At 35.3% G+C, this 27181-nt stretch overlaps 2 protein-coding genes across 4 annotated transcripts in view; one reads left to right on the top strand and one right to left on the bottom strand.

Annotated features, from left to right (window-relative positions):
• Window positions 1–27181, top strand: part of LOC111426089 (protein 5NUC-like) — a 43284-nt gene that overhangs the window by 411 nt on the left and 15692 nt on the right. The window contains exon 2 of the mRNA XM_071195807.1: window positions 12547–12632. Coding sequence (XP_071051908.1) covers window positions 12547–12632 — 86 coding nt within the window. The remainder of the gene's footprint in view (window positions 1–12546; window positions 12633–27181) is intronic.
• Window positions 23–26531, bottom strand: LOC111426464 (stem cell tumor). Of its 3 annotated transcripts, XM_023060988.2 has the most exons (8): window positions 26383–26531; window positions 26116–26327; window positions 25871–26059; window positions 5857–5969; window positions 3950–4067; window positions 2863–3005; window positions 1240–1508; window positions 23–1185 (listed from the first exon to the last, which is right to left on the bottom strand). In XM_023060988.2, exons 2-8 carry the CDS (start codon window positions 26269–26271, stop codon window positions 875–877), a joined length of 1299 nt encoding a protein of 432 aa, XP_022916756.1. In that variant the 5' UTR covers window positions 26272–26327; window positions 26383–26531; the 3' UTR covers window positions 23–874. The 3 variants fall into 3 exon arrangements, with proteins under 3 accessions (XP_022916756.1, XP_022916757.1, XP_071051912.1); XM_023060989.2 differs by lacking the exons at window positions 25871–26059; window positions 26116–26327; window positions 26383–26531 and adding an exon at window positions 11710–11893; XM_071195811.1 differs by lacking the exons at window positions 25871–26059; window positions 26116–26327; window positions 26383–26531 and adding an exon at window positions 6037–6978.

Genomic DNA, 27181 nt, shown 5'->3' with positions numbered 1-27181 from the left:
TATATGATTAAAAGCAAATAAATAGAATATAAAGTAAATGCTTTATTCTGGTTTACATTTTAATTTCAAATTTAAAACAGAAAATCGTTTCTCTATATCAATAAGAACATAAAAATGAACTAAAACATCTTCGAAAAATTTCTACCTGAGTGATAGTAAAAAAATACATTGTATCTCATAAAAATCTAATCTATCTAGGGCTACATTTTGTCTTTATTAAGGCTCATCTCATTATTTTATTTCTCTTTTTTAATTTAACCTTATTACAATAAAGATATCATTAAATAGCAGTACAATAAGTAGAAACTAGCAAAGTTCTTTGGTAGTATTAATAAATAATCGTGATGTTTACGAGTGGATGGATCAACATTTATAAACAATACGAAAAGCGACTGTTTTATTTTTGCTTCTCTATAATCGCTGATATATTCTTATAAATATTATTAATAGTTTACATAAGTGTGACTAGAGACCAAAAAAATTGTAATAAAATGTTTTTTTATTATTACGTTTAAACGTAATAGTTAATAACAATCGTTTCAGGAAATTTTTTTGTTTCAAACCGAGCTACAAAATCACAGTTTACTTTTTTTTATAAGGTGCTATACTCGGTTACAAAAAAAAATCAAAACTTTTTTCTTATTTCTACGTAAAATAAAACGAAAAAATTTTTTTACAATAATAGAAATAATAAATTATTCTCTTAAATAATAAATTCACAAAATAAATAGAACTACTCTAAGGTAATGTTTTTTTCTTTTTTTTTTTTTGAAAAAGGCGACATTTTTCGGGTTGTTTTCAGTCTTTGGCTTTCGCTGAATAATAAATTATTATTTACATGAAGAATTTACATGAAAAAGAAAATTGTTTTAGTTCACACTCCAAAAAGCCTGTTATAAACATATTGACTTTTAACGCCGTCATCAACATTATCTATCGTTTTGATATCAACCGATGGGTTCATAACGTTAAATAAAACGGCGAATATTGTACAAGCCGCATATACACCTAAAGCAACCCACCAGAGAAGTTGTTCGTGAAGTTTTTGCTCGAAATTTTTAAGAACTAATAATCCTATAGTTAAACCAGCTAAAGCTCCAGTTAAATGAGCAACGTATGAGACTGGCGGACCTAAAGTCTCAACGTTGTATCGAGAGAAAATTGCGTAACCAACATCACAGGAAGCTAAAATAACAAAAATCTTAGTTAAAAATTTTTTTTTAATTAATTTTAACTTACCAATAGCAAATATTCCTAATAGCCTTAAAATTCCGCATTGCATATTAACATAATTTAATAATACGTTTGCTAAATGAGCTGCTAAAAGGGCGTAAACTCCGCCAGATGCTCCAACAAGGCAAACTTTGGTGTCAAAAACGGAAGTGCCTAAAGAACCAGCTAATACGCCAGCCATGTAAATTACGAAAACTCTTCCAGATCCATGAACCATTTCTAAGGGTAAACCAACTAATAATTGAACGACCAAATTGAATCCTAAATGTAACCATCTGAAAATAAAATAATAATTAATTAATATTAATTCATGACATAAACAACTTTAAAAATTCATTTCTGATAAAGTGTTAGGAATGAAAAATTTGTAAATTATTCTTCGAGTTTACAACCCTTGATTGTTTGGGTTAATTTAGGTCGACTTGAATTGAGTTTGGTTGTGCTGAGTTGGGTTGGGTTAGGTTGGATTGCCTTTGGTTTGCTTGAGTTGAGTTGGATTGTATTGGTGACAAACCTAACTCAAGTACAAAGAACCAACAAGAATGATATCCTTCACACCAATATATTTGATTGAAACGATTTGTAAACTTCAATATCTTTTAATATGGTACCTCAAAACGGAATTGAACAAAGCCTCATCATTATCGAACATCCAGAAGTATTTGGAAGATGGGATTTATGGGTGTGGGGATATTCCTGAACATATATCGATGCTAAATGGTAACAATTCTGAACTTGAAAAGGAATCATAACCCCCACAATATATTCCATATAGTATTGAAAATGATAACCTCAAATTCAGGAATTTAAAATATTAAATCATTAAAATGGCCGATTTCCAATTCCACCAATATGAAAATAAAAAAATTACTAAAAAAATATTATTTGCAAATATAATTTTAAGGCGATTTAATTATTATTTATATTAACCATCGATTTCAATCCGCTTCATTAATATTAATTAAAGATTTAATTAATAAATTTTATTTTATATAAGATTTATTTACGTTTTAATTAAGAATTAATTTGACATTTGACGTTATGTCATTGTAGTGAGTGAAACGTTTTAGTTACGTTTTGAAGTGGTGAAAATAATTTCTTAAATTTATTTAATTTAATTCGTTTTTATCGTGTTATCGACAAATAAATTTGTTTATGTGATATTTTATGGGGGTAAGTAAAAAATTATTTTATGAAAGAAACATTTTTTGTTGCTTAAAAATCGTATCATAATTTTTGCTTTGATTTAACCTTACAAATGTCAAAATAAAATGACTTAAAACGCCAAATCAATAAGATTTAGATTTTTTTATTGTTGTTATCTTATTCTATTCTTGTTTTTTTTTGTAGCGGTAAAAATCGGTACCGTACAGCAAAGAAGAAGAAACGTTTTTTTAAAACTCCATTAAATTATTCCCATTGTCGAGTTCTCGACTCGGTTTATAACGTAATTAGGTTTTGCGTTCACAGTTAAGCAGCGGCGAGGCGAGTTAAAGAAGAGAAAAAGTAAGTGGAGCGTTTAGCCAATTCGGCGTTTCCTTATTATTTCCCAGCGGGAGAATTTTCGACTAATTAGAATATCCGGTCGACTTTAAACTTTTAATAAAAGAACGTTATCGAAAAACTTACCCGGCGTGTAACATCATGTACAAAACGAATCTCCACACTTCCGTTCTTCGATCTGGCCGATAAATAAATATTGAATCGATGGGTACTGGTCCGGATGAATTCATTTCACCCGTTGTCACAGTGTAATAAACAAAAAATGCCAACTGGAACAAAATAAATCAAATTAGAAATGAAATTCGAAAACATCTGCTTTTTGCAATGTGGGGGAAATAAGGAAAAGAAGGCACGTGTCTTCGCACGTGTGTATCACCCCCGTTATTATGTTATGAAGGCCATGTGTTCCGGATTTCCAGAAATACGTGAAACCGCCCTCTCAGTATTTTAACTGTTTAAAGGTGCGGTTTTAAAACGTTACCCCAAAGTACAGAAAACAGAAACCAAACCAACCTCGAAACGCAACCGGAATGTTCTTTAGGTTTAAATTAAGACCCCGGCCGCTTAGTTTATATAAAGACCCGGTTTATTTGGATATTTCAAGTGATTTTGGTAGAGTTGTTAGTGTCTACGTAAGTTCTAAAGTAAACGATTTAAATAATTGAATTAGTTATCAATGGATAAAATAAAAATCGTTGAAATATAACAAGAAACAGAACAAGGCTAAATCTGTTTCAACTCTAAACACAATAAACGTGAAATTATTCACTCCGGCATTCGCTAAATTTAGCGGAAACAGATTGGATACTTAAACGGCTCCTTTTTTTCAACAACCTCCCAGTTAACTGGTACTTGTTAGGTACAGAAACAACATACAAATCAAGACACACGCTTATTTATCTTCTTTGAAGAGCGGAGATGAGAAATTTCTTTTTAAAAAATTTTTAGTTGGGAATGAAAAGTTTCTTTGGTTTTCGCCGAACGTTGACGCAATTTAAATTGTAAGGGATTCAATTTGGCGGGTTCGCGGGGCGCCTCTAAGGGTCACAAAGCGGCGCAAATTGATTGCGCACCTGCGGCCGGCAGGACTCCTGGCGACACTAACTGGACCGCCACCGGAGCCTTCCTGTAAAGACGTCTGACCGAAGTCTTCGACGCCGTCGGTCGTGGCGATCGAAAACTTCGTCAGGAATTTAAAAAAAATTATACTAACCTCCACTAAAGTGATTAAGATGACAAAAATCGGTGGTGGCCAACAAGTGTATTGGTCCGCGAAATATTTCCGGTCCCTTTCGTCCGTGAGAAACTCCTCCGCGACAGCTCGAACCATTCTGTAAAAGAGAGAACGAGAAGATAAGATGTGGTGATTTCGTTCCGTTTTAAGGTGTCAAAACGCGCTTCGAAGACGACTGAGGAGACCAGAAAACCAAACACAATGGGCAATGTAACGCCTATTAACTCAAATCCTATCACGTTCTCAAAACCAAAAAAAGAAAGAATGGCAGCAGCCCGTGTTGTGGGTGGTTGGCATTGTTCTTTAGATACACGCGTTATCCTTTTGCTTATAGGCGTTTTTACTCCCACTTGAAATTTTTATAACAAATCATTTTTAATACATGATTAAATTATTTTTTTAATAAATTAAATTCAAGAATTGAGTAAAATTACTCTCTGCGCAGAAGTGGAAACATAAACTCTATTTTGAGATGTCTCTGTTAACCTCGAGATCTTTATTGGATTTGTTAGAAATTCAACGTTAAACACAAATTTCAAGTAATTCACTCATACTTCTTCTGTCGTTCTTGGTGTATGTGGACTCCAAGAAAAAGGTCAACATTTATCTCTCTACAATCATATAACGCAAGATTAAGATACGAATCATAGAGATCATACAGATGACAAATTTTCGATGGCAAAGAAGAGTTTTTAATCACACAGCATTGAAATTATACTTCAATAATAACTGTATAAATATGTATATATACTACATTGATTTCAGAATGCAAGATGATGTCTGGAATTAAGTTGTTCAAATTCTACATATTGCACTTAATGTGGTTTACCAAGAAAGTGATACTTTTGTTTCAATGATTTATAAAAATGAAGACATGATAAAATGAAATGATCTTTTCTGACATTCTTCTTTGTCTTCTCCTAATTACCTGACTGTGTCGAAAGTTGAGGCATTTCCTATATTTTTTGCCTGTTGTTGGCTAAGTTTTTCAACCCAACCCAACTTCCCGAATCCTGTCACAAGTCAGGATAAATAGGGATGGAAAAGTATAGAGATATAGCCTCTGCCAGAGTATGGCCCAGTTGTCTCAAGGGAACGAGACTTCTATCGTTGGGTTAATCATTCACACGGAGTATATACATACAGGAGATTCTCAACTCATACGCATAAACTTGAAGATTTATTCCTCATGACAAATAATGACTAATAGATGAAACAAATTGCAGTAAAAGTTTTTTAGTTTCCTAGATATCCGATATAATCGGCGACATCTAGATCATGTGTTTCCTGGAGGATGGATAGGTCGAGATGGTTCAATGGCCTGGCCACCGTAATTTTAAAAAGCATAATGTACGCCACGTAAGTTAATACTGAGCAAATATTGCAAAATCAGGTACATACTGCTGCACAGACAATCCGCCAACACCTTGGTTTAGGCTGCGCTAGTTGCAGATCGTGGATTCGGGGAATCTAATTGATAGAAAATATGGGAAATAACTTCGAACACTTGCTGTGATGTTATTTTAAAATGTTCTATGTTTTCTTGATTTGTAAGTAAATATCACGGATATCTATGAAACAGAAAATTCGATAAAAATCGATTTTTTGGAAAATGTTTATGAAATTATCACCAATTATAAATTAGAGTATCAATTTTTCAATGATCAACTCCGTTTTGTAATATCACTTTTAATATTTGAGATATAAATTCGAAATAGAAATTTAAGTTTACATAATTTTTGTAATTTAATAATTTTTTGCACAAGTTTCTACATATTTTATATAATTTCACACATTTTCGTAAAATTTCACATTAGCAATCGAACTTAATTCGTCAAAAATGCAAGTTAATGAATTTATGATAAATTTGTGGATATAAAATTTACCTGGTGAATAAAGTAGGTTCGACTAGCAGCAAGTGGAAATCGTTCTCTGAGGATACCTCCCTGTCCCTGTGGTGTACTGCACATTTAAAGCTTCTCGTTCGCTTGCCGGTCATCTGTAAAGAAGAAATTTGATAGTTTTAAAAAAAAGACGTATTAAAAAATCAACTTGGAAATGCTAACGCATCGCGTGCCAGCTCTGAAAGCCCTCGCCTGGTATTGATCGCGAAAACACACAGAACCAAGTTATTGATTTTTCTGTTACTCCTACAGCATGTTTTCTTTCGTTCATTTTTAATACAAACACAAGCAAGATTTAGACGTTTATATTTTAGGTTGAATTGTAAGTGTCAAAATTATTTATATGGTTACTTCGACCGCTATATTTGATAATAAGATTATTTTTGGATAATAAGATCATTTCTGTCCGTGACAATATTATAACAATAATGGGAACCTTGGTTTTTGGTTTTTCACCAAGTAAAAACGTTAAAAGCGATCGTTATAATTTACACAATTCGTTCTGATCGGTTGGTTCGGCCGGCGTTTGTCGAACACAACAGAGTCCTCTTCACGGTTTGAGCTGTTTCCCAGAGTTTCATGGGAACGAGATCTTCGAAAACCGCTGCTCGTCGACTTTTTGTGTTTGCAACTAAGACGACGGCGACGAAAAATTGTCAATGGGTCACTACTCCTCTCTCTTCCATTTTTATTCTATTTTAATCTATTCTCGTCGTCGGCGACGTCGCTAAGTATCTCTCTTTTAAATCCCAACACTTTTATTTTATTTTAATTTTTTTTTTGGAAAGTCAGCCAGAAAGAGTGGAGGCTATTTCCGTACACACGTGTTTTTGAAGTCTTCGAATTTTTCAAAAATAAAACTTTTCGACTACTTCCGATTAATATGACCTTTGTATAGGGGGGCTTAGCAGGAAGTTGTGGGCAGGAGAGTCACTTATTCCAGTCGACTGTATCCAAATATGGTCTCTCTGCCAACGCAGTAAGCTGCTGCTATATAGCCCCGTTGTGAATCGTGCGATATTGGGTTCTCTGAGCAATACAAAACGGAGAAGTTGTGGGCTAAACTAAAAGACAACAGCGTTGATGGCCAATTTACTATGGAATGATTACGTAATACCTTAATATATAATTTCAAAAAAAAAATCAAAATACAACAATACTATCTCTCACAAAACGGTTAAGTTCGTTCCAGAGAGAACCTTCCCACAGCTGAAAGAAAGCGCGAGATAAAAATCGTTTCCACGGTTTCTGAGTAATTATAATATGAATTCAAAGAACAATGGAAGCGGTTCTAATTACCGCGGTGGTCATATATAAGTGGTAACTTACTACTGTTTCATCTTTTTTTAATTAATTAAACAGTTAGCTCTTCGATTATTAAGAATTTCCCTCTAAACTTAACTCTTATCTACGTTAAAGATCAACCCGCTCTGATAAAATACCTTTAAGATCGCGGGCCCCCTTTATCTTCCAGACGACGCCAAAAAATCAAAGGTGGCCGTAATAAAGTCATTAGCGAGAGACGTCCAACCGAAATCGCCCAGATTTTATCGCCCCTCTTCCGAGAAGTCCTAATTAACCCGACAGGAACGCGTCGAAATCGTTCGCCGAGTGTATTTTTGGACTTTCCTGTCGACTCCTTTTGCTCGCGATTTGCGGGGGGTCTCATAAAAATTACTCTTTCTTTGAAACAAAAACAGAAAAGAAAGTTTATATTACACACCCTGTATGTTTCAAGTTTTAGCTTTTATTTTCGACGAAGCGTGTTAGGTAATTTTTACGTATGCGATTATATTAAGCACGGTCATATAAACATGTAGAAACACATTTGTTCTTATACTGTAAGCAGAGATTTGTGGTTATTTTAAAACTGCTCGAAAATCGCTCTAAATTTCATTTAGTCGTAGTTCGATTCAGATCTGCTTCGAAGAAATCATCAAAAATAGATTAAATTTGCTTCAAAATGATTTTTATCTTATCATGATATCTCAAGTAGTTCTTGAGATACGATACTTATAACTTTGACGATAACTTCCATAAATATAATCCTGTACACTTAGGTTCAAAAAATCATAACAACTTGATTTATGGAAACAAAGATATCATTTATGGCACATCAAAAATAGATTAAATTTGCTTCAAAATGCTTTTTATCTTATCATGATATCTCAAGTAGTTCTTGAGTTACGATACTTATAACTTTGACGATAACCTCCATAAATATAATCCTGCACACTTAGGTTCAAAAAATCATAACAACTTGATTTATGAAAACGAAGATATCATTTATGGCACATCAAAAATAGATTAAATTTCCTTTAAAATGCTTTTTATTTCATCATGATATCTCAATTAATTCTTGAGATACGACAATTTTAATTGTTAACATTAAGCGTAAATACGCTTATCTTCCAAGAGTGTTTAAAGTAGTGCCCACAGCAGACAGATGCCGTTAACAAAAGACTAAAAACTGTTTGCAGAGGACTGGGTGTTGCATGCAAATGACGAAATAGTGTCAACAGCCAGCTGGACAGTTCATCATAATACTAACAACTGGTAAGATGGATTTTAATTATAACTATATAATACTAAAAGCTGTTTTAGGAGAATAGATCTTGCTGAAAAAAGACTCATGTTGATTCCAAAAGATCTTGAAGACAATGTGATCAGTAGAAAGGTAGATACTAAATTAAAAAGGTATAGCTACTACTGGCAGAAGACTAAATACTGGTGACAGAAGACTAAACATTGCTACCGGAACACTAGATACTGCTTAAATACCGTTGCCAAAGAGTAGAAACTGCATGTAGATGACTAGATATTGGTTACAAATGACAAGGTACTGCCTATAGAAGGATAGACACTTCTTTATGGTACTAAAAGCTGCTTGTAGAACAGATCGTCCTGGGAGGATACTAAATGTTGATTTCAGAAGACTATATAGGACTAATTAAGGACAATATGATCATAAGAAAGCTAGATACTGCATGAAGAAGATCAGATACTTGCGGCAGAAACTTAAATAGTGCTGGAAGAAGGGTTGTTGAGAAGAAATGTTGATTGCAGAAGACCATGTTGTGCTAGATGTGGACAATATGATTATAAGAAAGCTATATAGTGTATGAAGAAGATTAAATGGAGCTGTCAGAAAGTTCGAGTAGCCGCTTTATAGCCTAAAGCGAGAATGCGCAGGATCAATACCAACGGTTAAGCTTAGGAAATAATTTAGCAAATCGAAAACACGGAAAATATATAAACAACATATGTAATATGATACCCTGATTGTAAATCAAACAGCACCAACAGTTTAATAACATTTAGGATGGAACGTTTGGGACAATTTTTAATTAAATCTTAGTAGTTTCTTCCCCATAGATTTAGAAAGGTGTCAGAAGATTTAGTTTTTAGGTATAGATTAAAAAAAAAGAAGTTCTCAAAATGGTATGCAAAGAATGTGTTGGAAAGCTTGAACAGAAAAGGGTTGCACTCATCACTGAGATCGGAATTTCACAAGCAATAAAGATCATACTCGTTATTAACTAAGCAAAGTGATAAATCACAACATGTTTGCTTTAATATCTTATTCTTGAGATAATGTTTGATTTCATAATGAATCATTAACGCCAGTAGCACATTATAATTCAGTTATTAGTGTTGATTGCTGCCACAGAATTCTCGAGCCTTTATCCTTGTGAAAAATTTAGTGAATTTATGGGGATTTATAAATTCGTTCCGGATAAATAACACCAACCAAGAATGACCTACATACCGAGAAGAAAAATGTATTGACTCAATAAATCTCCGAGCATATAAGAATTAGTTGTAACAGTCATTCCCAATTTTCTCCTCATCATCAAAGATCGATCATTGAAAAGAACCATTAAACAATTGAGAGGAAGTTTAGAAAAAACCTATCGCAGGAATTCGAACGAGACAATACCACGGACCGCATATCCTTGATAACCAGGACGTTGCCACACACACACACACATACATGTACACACCGAGCACCGGTCGGAACACGGCCCCGTGAGAAAACTGTATCGGGGCGACCGACGCGGCGCCGGTCGTTTAGCATTGCAAAAATCATACGCGCGCCGCGGTGTTTCAACACATATACACGCGGAGCGGAGCGGCGCGGCGCAGCGGACACTCTCACAACAATCCGAATCGAGGCGGCTTTGTCGCGCGCCTCGACGTCCAATTGACGGCTAAATTCACCATGTGCGAAGAATAACCCGTTCAACGCAGAACGACGGACGACGCGAGATGTGGTCCCCATCGTGGGAAAACGTGGGTAAGGATCGGTCCGACCCACGTGTCTCTCTCTATGGTACACCCACGCGAACCCACACCCTAAAAACACCAAACATACTCAACTCGGAATTAAAAAAAGAATATCAACAAATAAAAATCTCAACGATAATTATTAAGTAATTGTTTCAACTTGGATTGGAGTTGAGTTCCAATTCGAATCGAACGTCAGACGATGGGGATTCCACGTCTAGTAGGCTGGGTATGACTCAGCGTTGTGGAGAACTCTCTCGATCGGTAGCAATGATTGAGTGTTTACCACCCCACCTCAAAAATTATTTAGGATATTAAAACCGGAACTATCATTAAAAGATAGAGAAGTAAGTCGGTAATGTCGCAACCTTTTTCGCAATTAAAATGCGTGTGAATTCGTTGCGAAATCTCTCTATCCGGATACCGGTGAGCGTACAACTCCGAAGTCCTGCTATTATTATTACTATACTACGACAATATTATGTGTGAGTGTGTCGCCGGGCGTATTGTTTTGGCGGTGGGAAATCTGGTTCGAATAAAACGAGTGAGTGTTGTTTCGTAATGTACCGGGCAATTAAGAGGGACGTGTTCTTTTTTTTTCTTGTTTGGACATAGAATGGGTTGGTGTTGTATACAGAGTGACTTATGATTTTTTTTATATTAATTGGAATAAATTAAAAACAAAAAAATATATATAAAATTTTATAAATTAAAAAAAATTTTTTTTTTAGTTGAGATAATATTATTTAACTAAAAAATTTTGATTCCAAATCAAAAATTCTCTAAAATAAGCCCAAACACGGCTAACTTATTTTCAAAAACACGGAAGATATGGTGATTTTGAAACATTAAACGTCAACTGTCAAAAATAAAAAATTGACGATCGATGTATTAAATTAATCATATCTCGCGTGTTTTTTAAGATAAATTGGTCGTGTTTGGACTTGTTTTAAAGAATTTTTTATTTCCTACATCATCCTTATATTTATTATTGGATTAAATAATTTTAATTTTTGTCCATTTTTTTAAGTTTATTTTTAAGTCGATTCAAATTTTGTTTTATTATAACACCCAGTATTACATAAAATTTTAAAACTGTCTAAATATAACGGGATTTGTCACCAAGCAAGTCTTTTAAGTGTTGTGTCTGAATTTCTACACACTTTTTTGTTGAAAGGAATTGATAACAACCGAAACATTGTTGTAAATATTATTGTTGAAATGTTATTGTTCATTATTGACATCTTTTTTGCATAAAACCACAAGCTGATAACACAAAACATATATCAAATAAACTTTTTTACCTTCATAAATACCTCACAAATAATTACTTCCTTTTTGCATATTTTCAAGCTTCGATCATTCGATATTTGCACAAGATTGCAACATTTCCCGGCCGAAACTTTCCCGGATATATCCGGGATATGCGCGAAATTAATGATTCACTCAAAGGAGTGTCATTTATCTAGTTAAAACCCAAATATTAACATTTTCTTTTTCCTTTGAAATTTTATTGGTTAAAAATGAAATGATTAATTAAATACATACCCATTTTCGATCCTTTCTTAAAAATTAAAGTTGACTCGAAAAATAAAAACTTGTAGATGTGAAAGATCAAAACACGAGCGGTACAAGAAACACGCACATTCGAGCTGTTGCCGGCACAAACTTGCACACCAAACACGTGCAACGAAAACGGCTTCGAAATGAAGACTACGAGTCGTATACTGTCGTCTCACACTTTTAAACGTCGATCTACTAATAATACCCGTTCGCCATCACTGTGAAGTGGCGTGCTAAATTTTCATCGTTTTCTGTATTAAAACCACGTGATGTGCCGCTCGATGGTATACTGAACTCGACTACGACGACCAATCGCGTCGATGCGACATCTAGCGTGGGGGCTAAATAAGGCGGGGTTTCTGTTCTAAACTCTCTTTTGCAAAAGCTCCAGCTCTATCGATTGATATTCTTTTGAGGGTTTTTAGGTTACAATAACACAAATTTCAATCAATTGTATTAAACGTTATTTTGATTTGACCAAATTATCTTACTAGCAATTGCTACAAACTGGTCAGCTGTGCTATACATCTCAAGATATGTCTATATATCCAGAAGCACGGATGGTACTCTGCTTCGATTAGTAGTTTCGACATTTGCGTTTGATATATTTTACCCCCTTTATATAAACAAAGGAACATTTTCTGAGTTTGAGCAAAATAAAGCTGCAGAGTCTAAGTCTAAAAGTTGCAAATGATTTATGCCTGGCAGTTAAAGTTATATAATTTTGCTAATTTTTGCTGTATGTTTTGAGACTATCATGCAGATATCTAATAGAGAATCTTTTCTATCTCAAAGTACTTAAACCCTTTTCTTTTCTTGCAGTGGTTCAAGAACTGGACGGGGTTCCTCATCCCTTGCAGGATATCTTAATCGTCATCCTGTTTCCACACCTTTAATAGCAAAAGCAGGTAAGTTCGATATTACCCAATTCTTTAAAATTTTGTTGTGATATCTCAACTGGTTCTTGAAATACGATTTTTTCAGTTACTGTTCTTAAAATCTATGATAATCAAATATGCAGAGTTGAGTTTAAAAAATCATAATTCCGGAGTTTATGGAATCTAAGAAATAATTTATGGTACACTAACTCAATATTAAATTTGCTTTAAAATGGGATATCTTATTTCATCAGGATATCTCAATTCGTACTTGAGATACAAGCTTTTAAATTTCTGTTTTTTTTTTCAATCATTATCAAACGGAGTCAAAGTTGACATATAGTTTATTACATTATAATATCCAAGATATCTAAATTTTCAACAAAATCAAGATGGCCGAAATCGAAATTAGATAGCGCCATCTGTATTTGTAATCATAAACTTTATAAAATATATAAAGTGTGATACATCAAATTTGATTAAAATTTTCTGATTTTTACGAAATTTCTACTTGTTTATAACTTCATGAGGCTATCTCAATTAGTGTTTGAGAATCATTTTTCGATGATGATGAAATTATTTTCACTTAACATGTGCGTGATGTCGAAATCGATTTATTTCAAATCAGAATCTCACTCAAATTAAATTAATTAAGTACAAAAAAAGTTTAAAAGAACATATGGGACTCGATGATCTTTCTAACGGAATAATTCATTCTAAAATTCAAAATATTAATTAGTTTATTAACCATGTCGTTAAATCTAATTTTCTCCTCTTACTTAACACACCCTTAAAATTTTAATCCAACCCAGTTTTCAGATCGTTACCAAATACAAATTACTCCTCAATTAACCCACCATTACTGCTTTAAATCCAACTTTCTCTTACAATTAGAAAATCGATCCATTAAGTGCAGGTAATAACGAAATGGACAAAAAGGGATTTTTTTTAGAATATTTAGAAAATATTAATACATTTCTTAACCGATACATCACGTATTAAGCAAAGAAACAAAGAAGAAAGGTTTCCCTTTAAAATAGTAACACATCTATTTTAGGTTCGAAACGTGTTTAATCCTTACTTGTCGCTGAAACCTGGAATTTTTCGCTACGTGTCTATGACAAAACGATAAACGCAAAGGGCACAAAGTAACCATCCCGCTTCTTTTACGCAGGTGGTCAAGCCAACAATACCGATGAAAAAAAAAGTCTTGAGTTTAGTTTCGGTAGGGCGCAAAACAAGCATGGACTGGTTTGGAATAAGGAAGAAACGGTCGATTTCGAGCGATTTGCATGATTGGGGGGCGATTATTCGACGTTTTTGTTTATTCCCTTCGCGTGTTCGCCCTTTTTTGTAACAAGCAGGTGCTTTCTCGAACGATCTTCAAGAGTACCATTAAGAAATATTCTTTTTTTGCATTTAAAAATTAATTTTTTTTTCGATCAGTTTTTTCGTTTTCAATATGTTCTATTATTGTTTTAGAAATTCAACCAGATCGTTGCACTTGCAACTCGATGAGTAGATAAATTTAGCATACAATCTCTGTGTGGACCTTGAACGTGGCCCGGCTTTTACGACCGCGACGAATATTTTCATTCATAAGTTCTCTGTGTGCTGTGTGACAGAAATCGCAATTAGCGTCCTTCCGCGCCGGAAACTACTTGTTCTGGTCGCGTTTCCGGCCTTCGCCATTGTTCCACTGATTAGCATTCAACCGAAGAAGCATCCTTACATACGATTTCATTCATAAAAAAATTTTTTTTCTTAAGTAGAAACATTGGAGTTCGTACAACTTCCGTTGCAATTTTTTCTCCCAACAATTATTTTTCTATGTGTGAAATAGCGTGGTGGGTATATCGTTCTCGTTTCCGTTTCCTTTCTTTTTAGAAAGCCCAACTCACTCAAACGATGGTAGGTGATTATGTAAAAATGGACGGACGTTATTTTCTCATCGGAGGCCATGCGTGCAATTTTTCTCTTTGCCATGTTGCCATAGCTACATGATTCGTTGAACATTGGGGTGAGCATCGCAGCGTAACAGTTACTGGGTTCTACTGTCTTCTTCTTTATTATTACTTTTTTAAATTTTTACTTTTTGTAAGTGTCAGTGGATAATATTTTTCAAGTCTTAGGTTTCGTTTAACTTCCTATAATATCCCCTGGCTACAATTGGCTTCCTTTAACTTCCTTTGACATCCTTCAAACTTCTCAGATGAAAGACTTTATCTGACTTATGATAGATTTATTAATGTAAGTGATCGATTTTTACATATAGAAGATTATGGCTTAGGTTGCAGAAAATGCAGACATCTAGAATAGATTTTAGTTATGGATTATGCTTTTATAGTTCTAAATGAACAATTTTGGTCCATAACATTTTTCTCCATCGCTTATAGTTTCCGACTTATGGCATATTTATTAATGTAATTGATCGGTTTTGACATTTAGAAGGTCATTTAGGTTGGTTTGCAGAAAATGCAGACATCTAGAAGAAATCTTTGTTATGGATTATGCTTTTTTGATTCAAAATGAACAATTTTGGTGCAAAACATTTTTCTCTATCGCTTATAGTTTCTTACTTATGCCAGATTTATGAATGTAAGTGATCGATTTTGACAATCACATGGTTATGGGTTAGTTTGCAGAAAATGCAGGCATCTAGAATAGATTTTAGTTATAGATTATGCTTTTATGGTTCTAAATAAACAACTTTGGTCCATAACATTTTTCTCCATCGCTTATAGTTTCTGACTTATGGCACATTTATTAATGTAATTGATTGATTTTGACATTTAGAAGGTCATTTAGGTTGGTTTGCAGAAAATGTAGATATCATGAAGAAATCTTTGTTATGGATTATGAATTTTTCGATTCAAAATGAACAATTTTGGTGCAAAACATTTTTCTCTATCGCTTATAGTTTCTTACTTATGCCAGATTTATGAATGTGATTGATTTTGACATTTAGAAGATTATGGATTAGTTTGCAGAAAATGCAGACATCTAGGATATATCTTAGTTATAGATTATGCTTTTATGGTTCTAAATAAACAACTTTGGTCCATAACATTTTTCTCCATCGCTTATAGTTTCTGACTTATGGCAGATTTATTTATGTAATTGATCGATTTTGACATTTAGAAGATCATTTAGGTTGGTTTGCAGAAAATGTAGACATCTAGAAGAAATCTTTGTTATGGATTATGAATTTTTTGTTCAAAATGAACAATTTTAGTGCAAAACATTTTTCTCTATCGCTTATAGTTTCTTACTTATGCCAGATTTATGAATGTTTTTGACACTTAGCAGATTATGGGCTAGTTTGCAGAAAATGCAGACATCTAGGATAGATCTTTGTTATGGATTATGCTGTTTCGATTCAAAATGAACAATGTTGGTGCACAACATTTTACTCTATCGGTTATAGCATCTGATTTATAGCAGATTTATGAACGTAAGTGCTCGAATTTGACATTTAGAAGATTATGGGTTCTAATAACATCTAGAAGAAACCTTTTTTATAGATTATACTTTTTCACAATTTTCACAATTTATTGGTTATAGTTTCTGACTTATGGCAGATTTATTAAAGTGTTCGATTTTGACATTTAGAAGGGTATGGATTATGGATTTTTTAAAGTGCTTGTTTTGTAGGGAGAATGACCCTTACAACAAGAACAAAAAAAAATATCGACCGGCCACCCAAAAAAAGAAAACTGTTTTTGAGTTCGGGAGTTGAGGGGTACCCGGGCCCCATCATCATCAGGAGCGCGCGGCTTCTCCGTATCGCGTGAGCACGTGCTACGGCGGCTGCCGCGTCGGCGAAATAGGCCAGTAATATAGAAAATTGTACGGCACCTGCATCCTTCTGCCGTGTTCCGAAAAACATCATCTGCTCTTCTCTCGTTCGTCGTCCGCCGCCCATCCCTTCACATCCCCTCGCTACACGCCCCAACAACGATGTGGTACCCCAATTTGTGTGTAAGATTGTTGCCCTTTCCTTTTTTGCTTTCGTTTTGCAATATTTTGACCAACGAAAACAAAGAAAGTATGTTTTGGGGTTTTATATGGAGGAAAGAATTCGTAAAAAAACTTTAAACGTCATCAAGTTTTTAATTACACGTAACGATAATCGTCGACATCAGGCTGCGGTTCGTCTGTGGGGGCTTTCGTAGACACGCCTGCCACCTGTCTGAAGGGGCACGTGCCCACACCTGGCCCCTTAAACGTGCCAGAACGACTCGATGAACGTATAATGAGAAAATTCACCAAGCAGCAGGAAGTAAAAGAAGCGGTATCTTTGTAATTTTTCGTTTTATTTCTCTCTTCATCCTTTTTCTCTTTTCATTAAGCTCTTTTCGAACCTCTTCAAAACGTATGAACTTTGAGGGAAAAGGTGGAACAATACAAAGCAGGAAAATATAAAATAAAAATAATAAGAGGAAATAATAGGTTATAAGGGGAAGTTTTAGTGTATGGAAGAGCGCGAGTACAGGAAACGCGCGGTCACCGGAAGTCGGTTATCTCGGGTTTCGGGCTCAATTCACCTCCTCATCGGGGCGAACACCTTTATGGGGTTCTTTGTATTCTGGTTTGGTGCGTGCCGGCCGAGGAATACCACATGGAATGTTTAAGCGTGCCGTATGGGTGACGTAAAACGTGACAGGAATCTCATGGTGGGGAGAAAGAAGGTGAAATGGAACGACAAAGAATTTACAAGAAAATAAGAGTACAAACTGAGTGGTGGTTGACGTAAATTAATTGCAAAAATTAACTCCTTGTTCCTCCAATAAAGTAAAATCCTTCAGTAATCATCCTCAACTGATCTTCTAGTGGTGGAAGGATGTTTTGGTATGCAAGTCATCGCTTAGGGACGCGCGAGCACCTTTATCAGCAAGGATCGCAAGGATCGCAAGTTACGGCCTAAAGATAGCGACTCTGTGCGGACCTCGTCCGAACGACATATATTATACGGGAAGGGACACTTAGCATTTAGATATTGCGCTCCAACCGTAAATCGACCGGGACCTTTATCTAATTAAAAGCCACTGGCTATCTTCTTAATTCAATTAAGAGACCACAACCAATAATAACCAAACAGTTTCTTCTTCCCAAAGAGAAACAATTTGATAAATTCGTCGCAATTTTAAACAATTTGGTAATAATTGTTGTTTTAATTTTAAATCGAAAAACAAGCTTTGGACACCTCCGAAGGTATACGCAGATCGATGCGCCCGGAATGCGTTTGGGGCGTGTCTGCTCCTCCTTTTTCATCCCGCACCAATAATTTAAATATTAATACAGGTATTTTAATTGTTTGGGTGAATTCCAAGACTTGGCCGAACGAAAGAGCGAGAGAGAAGGTCGAATAACTTTGCTGACGCCCCATTAGCAGCCGTTTAACCGTAGTTTTCAGACTGCGATTTACGGGCTCAACCAAACTTGCCGGTTATTAAATTAACATGGAAAGAAAGAGGTTCGATTTTTTTTCTGCTGAAAAAGTATTAGAAAAAATATTTAAAAAAATTTAGTTGCTTTGAGTTGGGTTTGACTTGTATTGGACTAGCGTTGCTTCTAGGTTAACTTGTTCTGGAGGTTAGATACTTTCAATTTGATTTGCTTTGGAATTGGGTTGCTATCGGTTTGATTTGTTTTGGACAGTCTGCACGAGGAACTACTGAAAAAGAAGTTAACCGGTTGGTAACTTTGGTCACTAACCAGTTACTGATTCATTAGCAACCAGGCTCCACACACGAAGCTACTCATCAGCGATCAAAACCTGTAGTTTAGATGCAGAACTGTCAATAAGTGTGGTTTTCTCAACTTCAGAAGATAGTTCCAGCATTGAGGACCATCATGACATATTATAGTAGAAGAAGAAGAACGAACAAAAGAAAGTTGTGGTTCCACATATACCTTGAAAGGAATTTTCACCACTGTTTGTTTATTGCTGCAAAGGAACTCGAAATTTCAAATGCTAAACAGAAAGTACTGGTGAAATTAGTCCCCACTGCGATCCAGAAACAAAATACTAATATGAGGAAGTCTGTGGAAGTTGAGCAACGGCTATTAATGACACTCAGATAAGAAAGGAACCCTTATAGTATTAAAATGAAAAGCTGTGCGACTGGTGCAAAATTGGCATCAGTAGTCTTTAACGAGGTATAACCTCTATATCCATCAGCGGTGTGCGGAGGTATCTTTTCAGGAATTTGTTACAATCCTGAATGGTGGAGGACGAGTGTGTTTGGCTGATAGAATGTCGAACTGTCACACTTCTTGATCATTCATTTTCAAAGATCTGTCAGCAAAGCGAAAAGAAACATTACTAACGCTTCTGTTTTTGGATAATTAGCAACGTTCTGCTCCGTGGTCAACATTATGGCGATTTTACTTTCGAAATGTTACAGAATGCTTTATTTACAGCGTCGTGTGATTGGTGTCCCCTATGCATTGACAGTCCTGCAGTTGGAATTGATTTAGCTGATGACGGTGGTTGTGCTATTAGGGAGAAAGGTGAAGGAGATTATTGGAACAGAATACAAAATAATTGGCAGAAGATAATCAGAGATGACGAAGCATACTACATAGCTGGAACAAATATCAGATTAGTGATTACCGCATGTAAATGTTTACGGTGTAATAACTTTCTTACATAATAAGGACGAAATTCCGTGATCATATAAAATTTATAGGAAAATTTTCGCTCTAAACAGTGGTATATAACTTTAGTAGATTGCATGGTTGCATAAGCATTTCCCCCCTAAAAAACTGCAATATCCGCGTATAATTGACGTATGTAAATGTTTACGGGGTCATAATTTTCTTATATGATACGGACAAAACTTCAAGATCATATAAAATCCGTAGGAAATTTTCTGCTCTATATAGTGGTATATCACTTTAGTAGATCCGATAAAATCCGTAGGAAATTTTCCACTCTATACAATGGTGTAAAATTTTAGTTGATTGCATGGTTGCATAAGCATTTCCCCCAAAAAATCTGCAATATCTGCGTATAATGCCATGTGTAAATGTTTGCAGCATCACAACTATCTTATATGATACGGAGAAGTCTCTGAGAGCATATTAAATCTATAGGAAATTTTCCGCTCTATACAGTGGTGTAAAACTTTAGTTGATTGCATGGTTGCATTTCCCCCCAAAAAACTGTAATGTCCGCGTATAATGCCGTGTGTAAATGTTTGCAGCATGATAACTTTCTTATATGATACGGACAGAAGTCCGCGAGCATATTAAATCTATAGGAAATTTTCCGCTCTATACAATGGTATAAAAGTTTAGTTGATTGCATGGTTGCATAAGTATTTTCCTCCAAAAAACTGCAATATCCGCGTATAATGCCGTATGTAAATGTTTGCAGCATCATAACTTTCTTATATGATACGAACGGAAGTCTGAGAGCATATAAAATCTTTAGGAAATTTTCTGCTCTATATAGTGGTATATCACTGTACTAGATAGCATGGTTGCATAAGAGTGTCCCCTCCAAAAACTTCAATATCATTATCTTCATTTGATAGATATGATCAATGTGATAACCCATTTCATCTATGTCGGCAATCTACTAAGCAAGAGCCACAAATATCTATAAAATTATTAACAATATCATTTACATATTACATATATTCAGTTAACATTCAGTTACCTAGATTTTGTCAAAATCTTAATATCTTTTAAAATTCATCTTAATTTTCTATTCCAATACAAATTAAGATTATTTCTATAAAACCTTTTTTGTACGCTTAGAAAACCCGTATCCAATTTTCTGGTCCTTTATCGTATACCAGAAGGTGTTATAGGTGGTCCAGACCGTAAAAGAATTCGATGCGGTTAATAGCGCCCACATGATTTGTAAAAATATTTGTCTTGGGATCCAACCGCTATAATTTGTGTATTTACAAATTCCTTTTTGGTTCCGTTTAGAACAAAATTACAAATATATTAGAACTTGTAGGTTTGAGCCGAAAACTATTTGCTCAGTCACCTTAAGAAAGGTGTGTATAATGTTATTCTTAAATTAAATCGAGAATGGTTTTGTGTGTGGGTGGGTGGAAAAAAAAGTTCTTTTTGTTCGAAGTCGTCGTCGGGGATGGTTGAAAAAGTCAAAATGATTCGAGTTCTAAGTTGGGTTCAAAACGCGCAAATGCTTGAATTTCCCACGGTATCGGATAAATGCAGGAACGTGATTCCGAATCTATTGGATAGATTAAAGCTTCAACGGTCTCCATGGTCGCGGCGGCGCGTCGTTTTTATTTCTCTCCTAGTCGTTTTTTCTACACCTTCACGCCGATTTCTGACTCCTTCATTTAACGGGTTTAAGGCCCATCAATCGGACCGTAATTCGATGTCGTCGTCGTCGCGACAAATTCACCGCGACTCTTCAACACTTTTGAAAGACGACTTGACTCTTAACATTTTTACCGACAAGCGAAGATGTTGAAGAGATACGAAACGCGACGGTGGCCAATTTTTTTTAATTTTATTTTTTTTTCTTTAATTTGTTTTCTCTTCGTTTCTGTTTTCGTTTTTAATCCTATACCGACCGACACAATTACCGGCACTCGTAATTTAACGGGCGAAATTCCGACACGCCCACCGAACGTTTCTTTTTCGGGGGGCCAAAAACTTTTCGGACCATCACATCGTCCTAAAACAACATTATTTACAACATCCATACTGATCCAAACCAAGGTTAAATTAAATTATTACATTTTTTTGTTTAAATAAATAAATAACAACATAGATGATGTTTGAAATCCCTATACATATAGAGCTTTAATAATAACCGTTTTTATTTTCGCTTTGTCCTAACGGAGATTTACAGTTACGTGTCGTCGGGGCTTCGGTGCCAGAAATAAGCGGCCTGGAAGCTCGTGACTTATTCATGATCCGACCAAATGCCCAGACGTCTGGGCACGGCACCGGACGCTCTCGACGACGACGCGACGTCGGTGCACCGTCAAAAAGAAGAACAAAAAAATAAAGACGAGTACGCAACAAAGAAAATAATAAAAAAAAGATTTTTTCTGGTAACCTAATCCGTTATGCTAAGGGCGAAAACACCTCGAAGCGTGCCCCATTTAGTTACTATATCTACGAAAAGGTGGTGATCCTTTTAATGGGGGGTGGAAGTGTTTGGCTGGTTTTGGAAGTGTGCACCCCACCTAGATATTTTCTGGGTGGTGTGGCAGATAGCACGAGTTTTTCCTACTAGCAGCTGGTTTTTAGGGACAATGGGGGAGAATTTCGATTGGAATCAACATCATAAGAACACCTGGTGCGAGAAAGATTTAAAACTTAATAGTTAAATAAATATTTGTAATAACGCACATAATCAGATTGACTTAAAACAAATTAAAAAAGAATTACGTTCATATTGAGACTACTCTTCAATTCCGTCTTATGTTACAATTTGATCCAGAAAGTAATTCTGGATCATTCTGGGTTTTTTTCTAAAAAAACTTTGGTTCTGCGCATGATGTTTTCTTCTTCCAATGATCAAGATAATGTTTTTGCCTTCATTATTTTTCTTCTACATCTGATGATTTGTTTCTGATCATGACTTTTTGCTTCTACGGCCAATATTTTCTTCTGCTTCTCCCAAGCTAACAATCCACCGCTACTTTTAGTACTTGATAACTTTAATACAAACGAAAAACAGTGATAAAGATGGTGATAAATTTGAGATCAGGTTATGTTTAGGTTCTTTTTGTGCGTGTAATTGTGTATTTATTCAAGCTTATTTAATCAAAATGTCGGATGATAGTTACAAATTTTAAGATATGCATACCAAGGTTATGAAGTCTTATCTGTAATTGGCGAGGAGAAAAGTAGACAGATAGCAGCCAAGGTTACTTGTGGCCGAGACGCTGCATTCCAGATATTGACATAAATCCCAGTAAAGCTTATCGGTCGATTGCGTTGTCTTTGTAAGTGCAGATGGAAGCAGAACTCGCTGAAACTTGGGTTTGTTTGGATGCATCCTGGAGTTATTGAGTGAGTTTGCTCAGTTTAACGCTACAATTATTCTGCAGTTATTATGTCTACGAAAAATGTTATCAGAATGATTCAAAAAGTTATTTTAAATCGATAATAAGTTCATTGAAAACTTCGTTAAATTATAATACCTTTATAAAAATAAGTTCACAGATTTTAGCATCTTTGCCTGTCGAAAAATAAACCCTCAACGCGATTCCGACGTACACAATGTGTTCATCCATCGGCGATCGTCGAGTAATTCCATTATAATTTCATGGACCGCTCTTCCACAAATACCGTTGAACACAAAAGGACCTTCGGGGTCCTTGACAGACCGTTGAAAGATTAGGGGCTAGTTACCGTGGATATTTGGCAAAACAAATTCGACCCGGCGGCCCTTTTGTCCAAAGAAAAGAACTGTCACCGGCCCCCAAAAATCCCAGTTCAAGAATTCGTTTCTCCAAGTTCGATTTCTAAGTACCCGTTAGATCCTTAACCTATATTTCTTAATAGTTAGTACTCATAGCGGATCCGTGAGAAAAATGGGGGTCGATAATTATAAAGAGATTTGGGGTGCCTTTGCGGGATGGAAAGAGACGAAGAAAAGGGACGAAGAAAAGAGATGAAGAAAAGAGATAAAGAAAAGAGAGGAAGAAAGGAGAGTTTTTTGGCTTGCGATCGCCGCCCTTTCATTTCAAAACTTTGGTGGCCCCGAATCTTTCTTTCTTTCTCTCCTTTCGTCTTTTTTGCCGTCCCCCTTCTTCTTCGTTTGCACTTTGGGTGGCTTCTTTATCGTGTGTTGGTTTTCGAACTCACCCAGACTTAACTTGATTTTAATCAAACTGGTATCTCGAAAACTACCACATTTTTAGAAGTATTGTGATTAGTAATGACATAAAATAAGTTTAGAGACTTAAAGAGATTTAGTTTATAATAATCAATGAAAATCGTTGGTAAGTTGATGACGTCGCGTCGCGACCGAGATTGTGGTTTGACGATTAACAACCCAGAACGGGTCACTAATAACTGAGGTTTGCGGTCGGTGCGTCTTCGATTACGCCTTGACTGTCAGAACCTACTTAAGTCCTTCCCTGTAATCAACACAACCACCGAAAACAATTATTTACCTTTGACTAAATACCGGTCACCTTTTTTTTTTGACGGCGTTGCGTTGCTACAAAAAGGAACAAAAAATTTTTTTACCTCCCATTATAAACAAATATTTTTCATAAAATTAATAATTAACTTCTCAAGAAACAACTCTTGATAACTTTATTGGGACACTTAATCAACATGCTGCATCTCTGTTTGAATCCTACTTGAAGTTGGGTTAATATTATCACCATACTGATTAATCAAGGCCAAAATAGGGCAAAGATTCAAGGTGATGAAATAGCCATACAAAAAGCAAAAGACTTAGACCGTAAATATGTGAGTACGGGAAGTTAGCCCCCATTTTTTGATTTTTAAATTTTTCATTGTTGTTCTAGATTGTTCTAGAGTGCTTCTACATTGTTTCAAAGTATCAAATAGAAAAAATAAAAACTCGGCGAGAAAAACCGAAAAAACGGGTTTTTTGACTAGCCCCCCATTTCGGGAAAAATCAAATTTTCTTTGTTGTTTTGGGTTGTTCTAGTTGTTCTAGTTATTGTTCTAGATACAACAATGAAAAATTTAAAAATCAAAAAATGGGGGCTAACTTTCCGCACTCTAAATATGTGGCAATGCCATTTTCCAGAAAAAAACAGACCCTGAGTTATCAAAAGCTATCTTCAGAACAAATATACAAACGTGAAATACAACCAAAGTATAGCCAGCAAAAACTTGACAAAATGGTGTCCACAAGAAGCTTTTCGAGATTTTGGGAATTATTTGTTTCCAAAACTTGAAGACAGAATGTAATTAAAAGATGTCTAAGTAATTACTTCTAAATAAACTCTAATTAATATTCTTACTTCAATAGTAAAGTTTTAATTAGATGCAATTTAATTAAAAGACTTAATTGTTTTAAACACAAAAACTAAGTCTACTGAAACGATGAGAAAATTGTATGCGGGAGGACAAAAAGGGTGCGGCACCCTAATTAGATTAGAGATGTCACAGTTTAATAAATAATCGACCGAGACGGCTTATCTCACCACCAGGGCACCCAACGCCACACACGGAGGACCCGGTCCAGCAACGAGCACCTCGATTGGAATTAAGTCGTCCGGCGACCGAGTTTGACGTTTTATCGTCCACACCGGCGAGAAGAACGTCTTCAGGTATACACACGACGCCCCGACCGACAAGATACCCATCAACTCCAAAAGAAATACAACAAGATAGAAATAGGAGCCGAATAATAACAGATCAAATCAAATTAGTTTTAATTTTCTTTATTTTGATTATCCTTATACATAGATGGATTCGTATGTAGGTTTATATAGTATTGGGCAAAAGTTAAGTTAAGAGAATGAGATATAACTCGAGTATTTCTTTATCTGATGGTAGATAGCATTCCGATTCGGTTCGGGTCTAACTTTTTTTTTATCGGTTTTTGGGTTGCATGGGGAAGAGGCGCCACCACGAGACGAGACCCGTCCCTGCCGCCCCTGGAAGGCGGAGGTGTCAAAAACAGGCCGAAACGGCGCGGCGATCTTATAAATCAAGGTGATGCCGCCGCCGCCGGTGCTCTTCCTTTTTCGTCAGTTCTCTTTTTGGTCCCTCGTACGCATGCACGGACAGGCGCGGTGGGTACCGCGGAGGAGAGGGGGCGGGGCCACACAGGAGGTCGCCCACACTCTCGCTAAACGATTATTTCACTCTCCCTCTTTGTTCTTCTTTTTGTTGTTTCTCCAAATAAGTAAATGTTTATAATAATAACTCATTTATTTTTTAAATAATGTTACGTTGTATTGATAACAAGAAATAAACAAAACGTCAAAATAGATTGCTTCGTTCGGACGACAGGTGGCGCTCAGGTAGCGGTGGCGAGGCCGGTCGGACGACCTTGAAGATGACCATAGTCGCGATGTGAAGAATTCGCGAGGAGAGAAAAAAAAGGAGATCGAAGGAAAACAAACGAGGTCCGCGACGCCCAAAGCCTTCTGGGATTTCTCGAAGCACGCATTAATAACGCTACGTTAGGTGGCAAATGACTCATGCACAATGTAATGGGAATGCTACTTAATTTTTTTTTCAAATTTTTGTTGCGACCAAGTTCCATTTATCATCTGGGCTTATATAATTATTATGTCCTTTTTGAAATTTTTATTCAAACTCACCACATTAACGAAATCTTGAAACGTTATGGAATCAGTTGTGGCATTTTTTCCTTTTTCTTGGAAAATCTCCCTTTTCCCCGATCCAACTCTTTGGCGAAATTCAGGTCTTTCAATGACTTTGAGAAATTCCTTCCAGGGTATTTCCCCGAATCCTTCCGGATCAAATTGATCAAAAAATAATCTCCATTGCTACAAACAAATATTAATTAAAATTAATTACCTAATTAATTTTTAATTTGACGCACATCTCTTAATAATTGTCTTCTTATTTCACTTTCATCTAAATCTTCTAAATCTTCCGTACTAATAAATGATCCTGTTATTGTTGTAATAACTTCTGAATCGCGCGATTCTCTTTTTAATGATCCGGTAGAAACTTGCCAAGAATGATAAGATAGCATGTTATTAATCCAAAATAAAAATAAATTTTAGGAAAACAGTTTCCTGCATTCGTCATCTAAAAAGGATTGACTTTGATCTTAATCTAATTATCCCTACTTTTTGCAACATACCTAAACAGCATTTTCTCCAACTCCAATTTCCGATAATCACAAAAAATCCACGCCAAACTCACACCATTCAACATCCAAAATATTTAGATTGAGACTTTCGCTGACGTTGAGCGTCGTCTGGGCTGTTGTTGGTACGAGGATTTTCCTTTCGTTCATCCCCTAAATTTCAAATTTTCTTTCTCACCCTGTAACCGAGAAAGATGATGTTATATGAGAAATGGGGGTTGAACGGAAATGGAGATATTGCAGAGTCTCTCGGCGACCAGATCGATTTTCACGACACAGTAGGCCTTAGAAATTTTAAAGGGGTGTTATAGAGGGTGGTGTCTGTTTGGTAGCGTTGGATGATTGTGTGTGGATGAGTCATAAGGTGGAAAGAGGAGGGAGGATTTTCCTGTTCATACTATAATTTATTTTTTAAATTGGATTATTAGAAAGAGTCGGGAAATAATTATAATAATCAAAGTAAATATTTAAAATAAATAAATGAAATCAATTATTAATAATAGATAATTTAAAATGCTTTGTAAATAAAAAATTGTGGTTTAAATAAAAACTACGATTATTTTTAGGATTACATTAGATTTATTGTAACTTGCAGCCTGAAAGTAGGCAGTTAAATTTGCACCGTATTTACAGGTTTCTGTAATTAATTTCTTTTTATGTATAAAAAACTGTGTATATATATATATATATATAACTGTACATATTTATATGTATATATATATATATATTTAGATATAGTTATTTAACCGCTTAAGTTGTAAATGAAATAAATAACGTATGATTCGAGATGTGA

The sequence above is a fragment of the Onthophagus taurus genome, chromosome 5 (genome assembly GCF_036711975.1).
Source record: "Onthophagus taurus isolate NC chromosome 5, IU_Otau_3.0, whole genome shotgun sequence".
In the NCBI taxonomy this organism is placed as follows: domain Eukaryota; kingdom Metazoa; phylum Arthropoda; class Insecta; order Coleoptera; family Scarabaeidae; genus Onthophagus; species Onthophagus taurus.
This window is presented reverse-complemented; position numbering and strand designations above follow the sequence as displayed.

Bases quoted from the DNA above. Each gene is read 5' to 3' on its own strand.
- LOC111426464 (XM_023060988.2), bottom strand. From the start codon at position 26,271: ATGCTATCTTATCATTCTTGGCAAGTTTCTACCGGATCATTAAAAAGA. The intron at 3,006-3,949 runs GTTAGTATAATT...ATTTTGTTCCAG, and splicing joins TCTTAATCACTTTAGTGGAG to TTGGCATTTTTTGTTTATTA. The intron at 1,509-2,862 runs GTAAGTTTTTCG...TTTTATTTTCAG, and splicing joins TACATGATGTTACACGCCGG to ATGGTTACATTTAGGATTCA.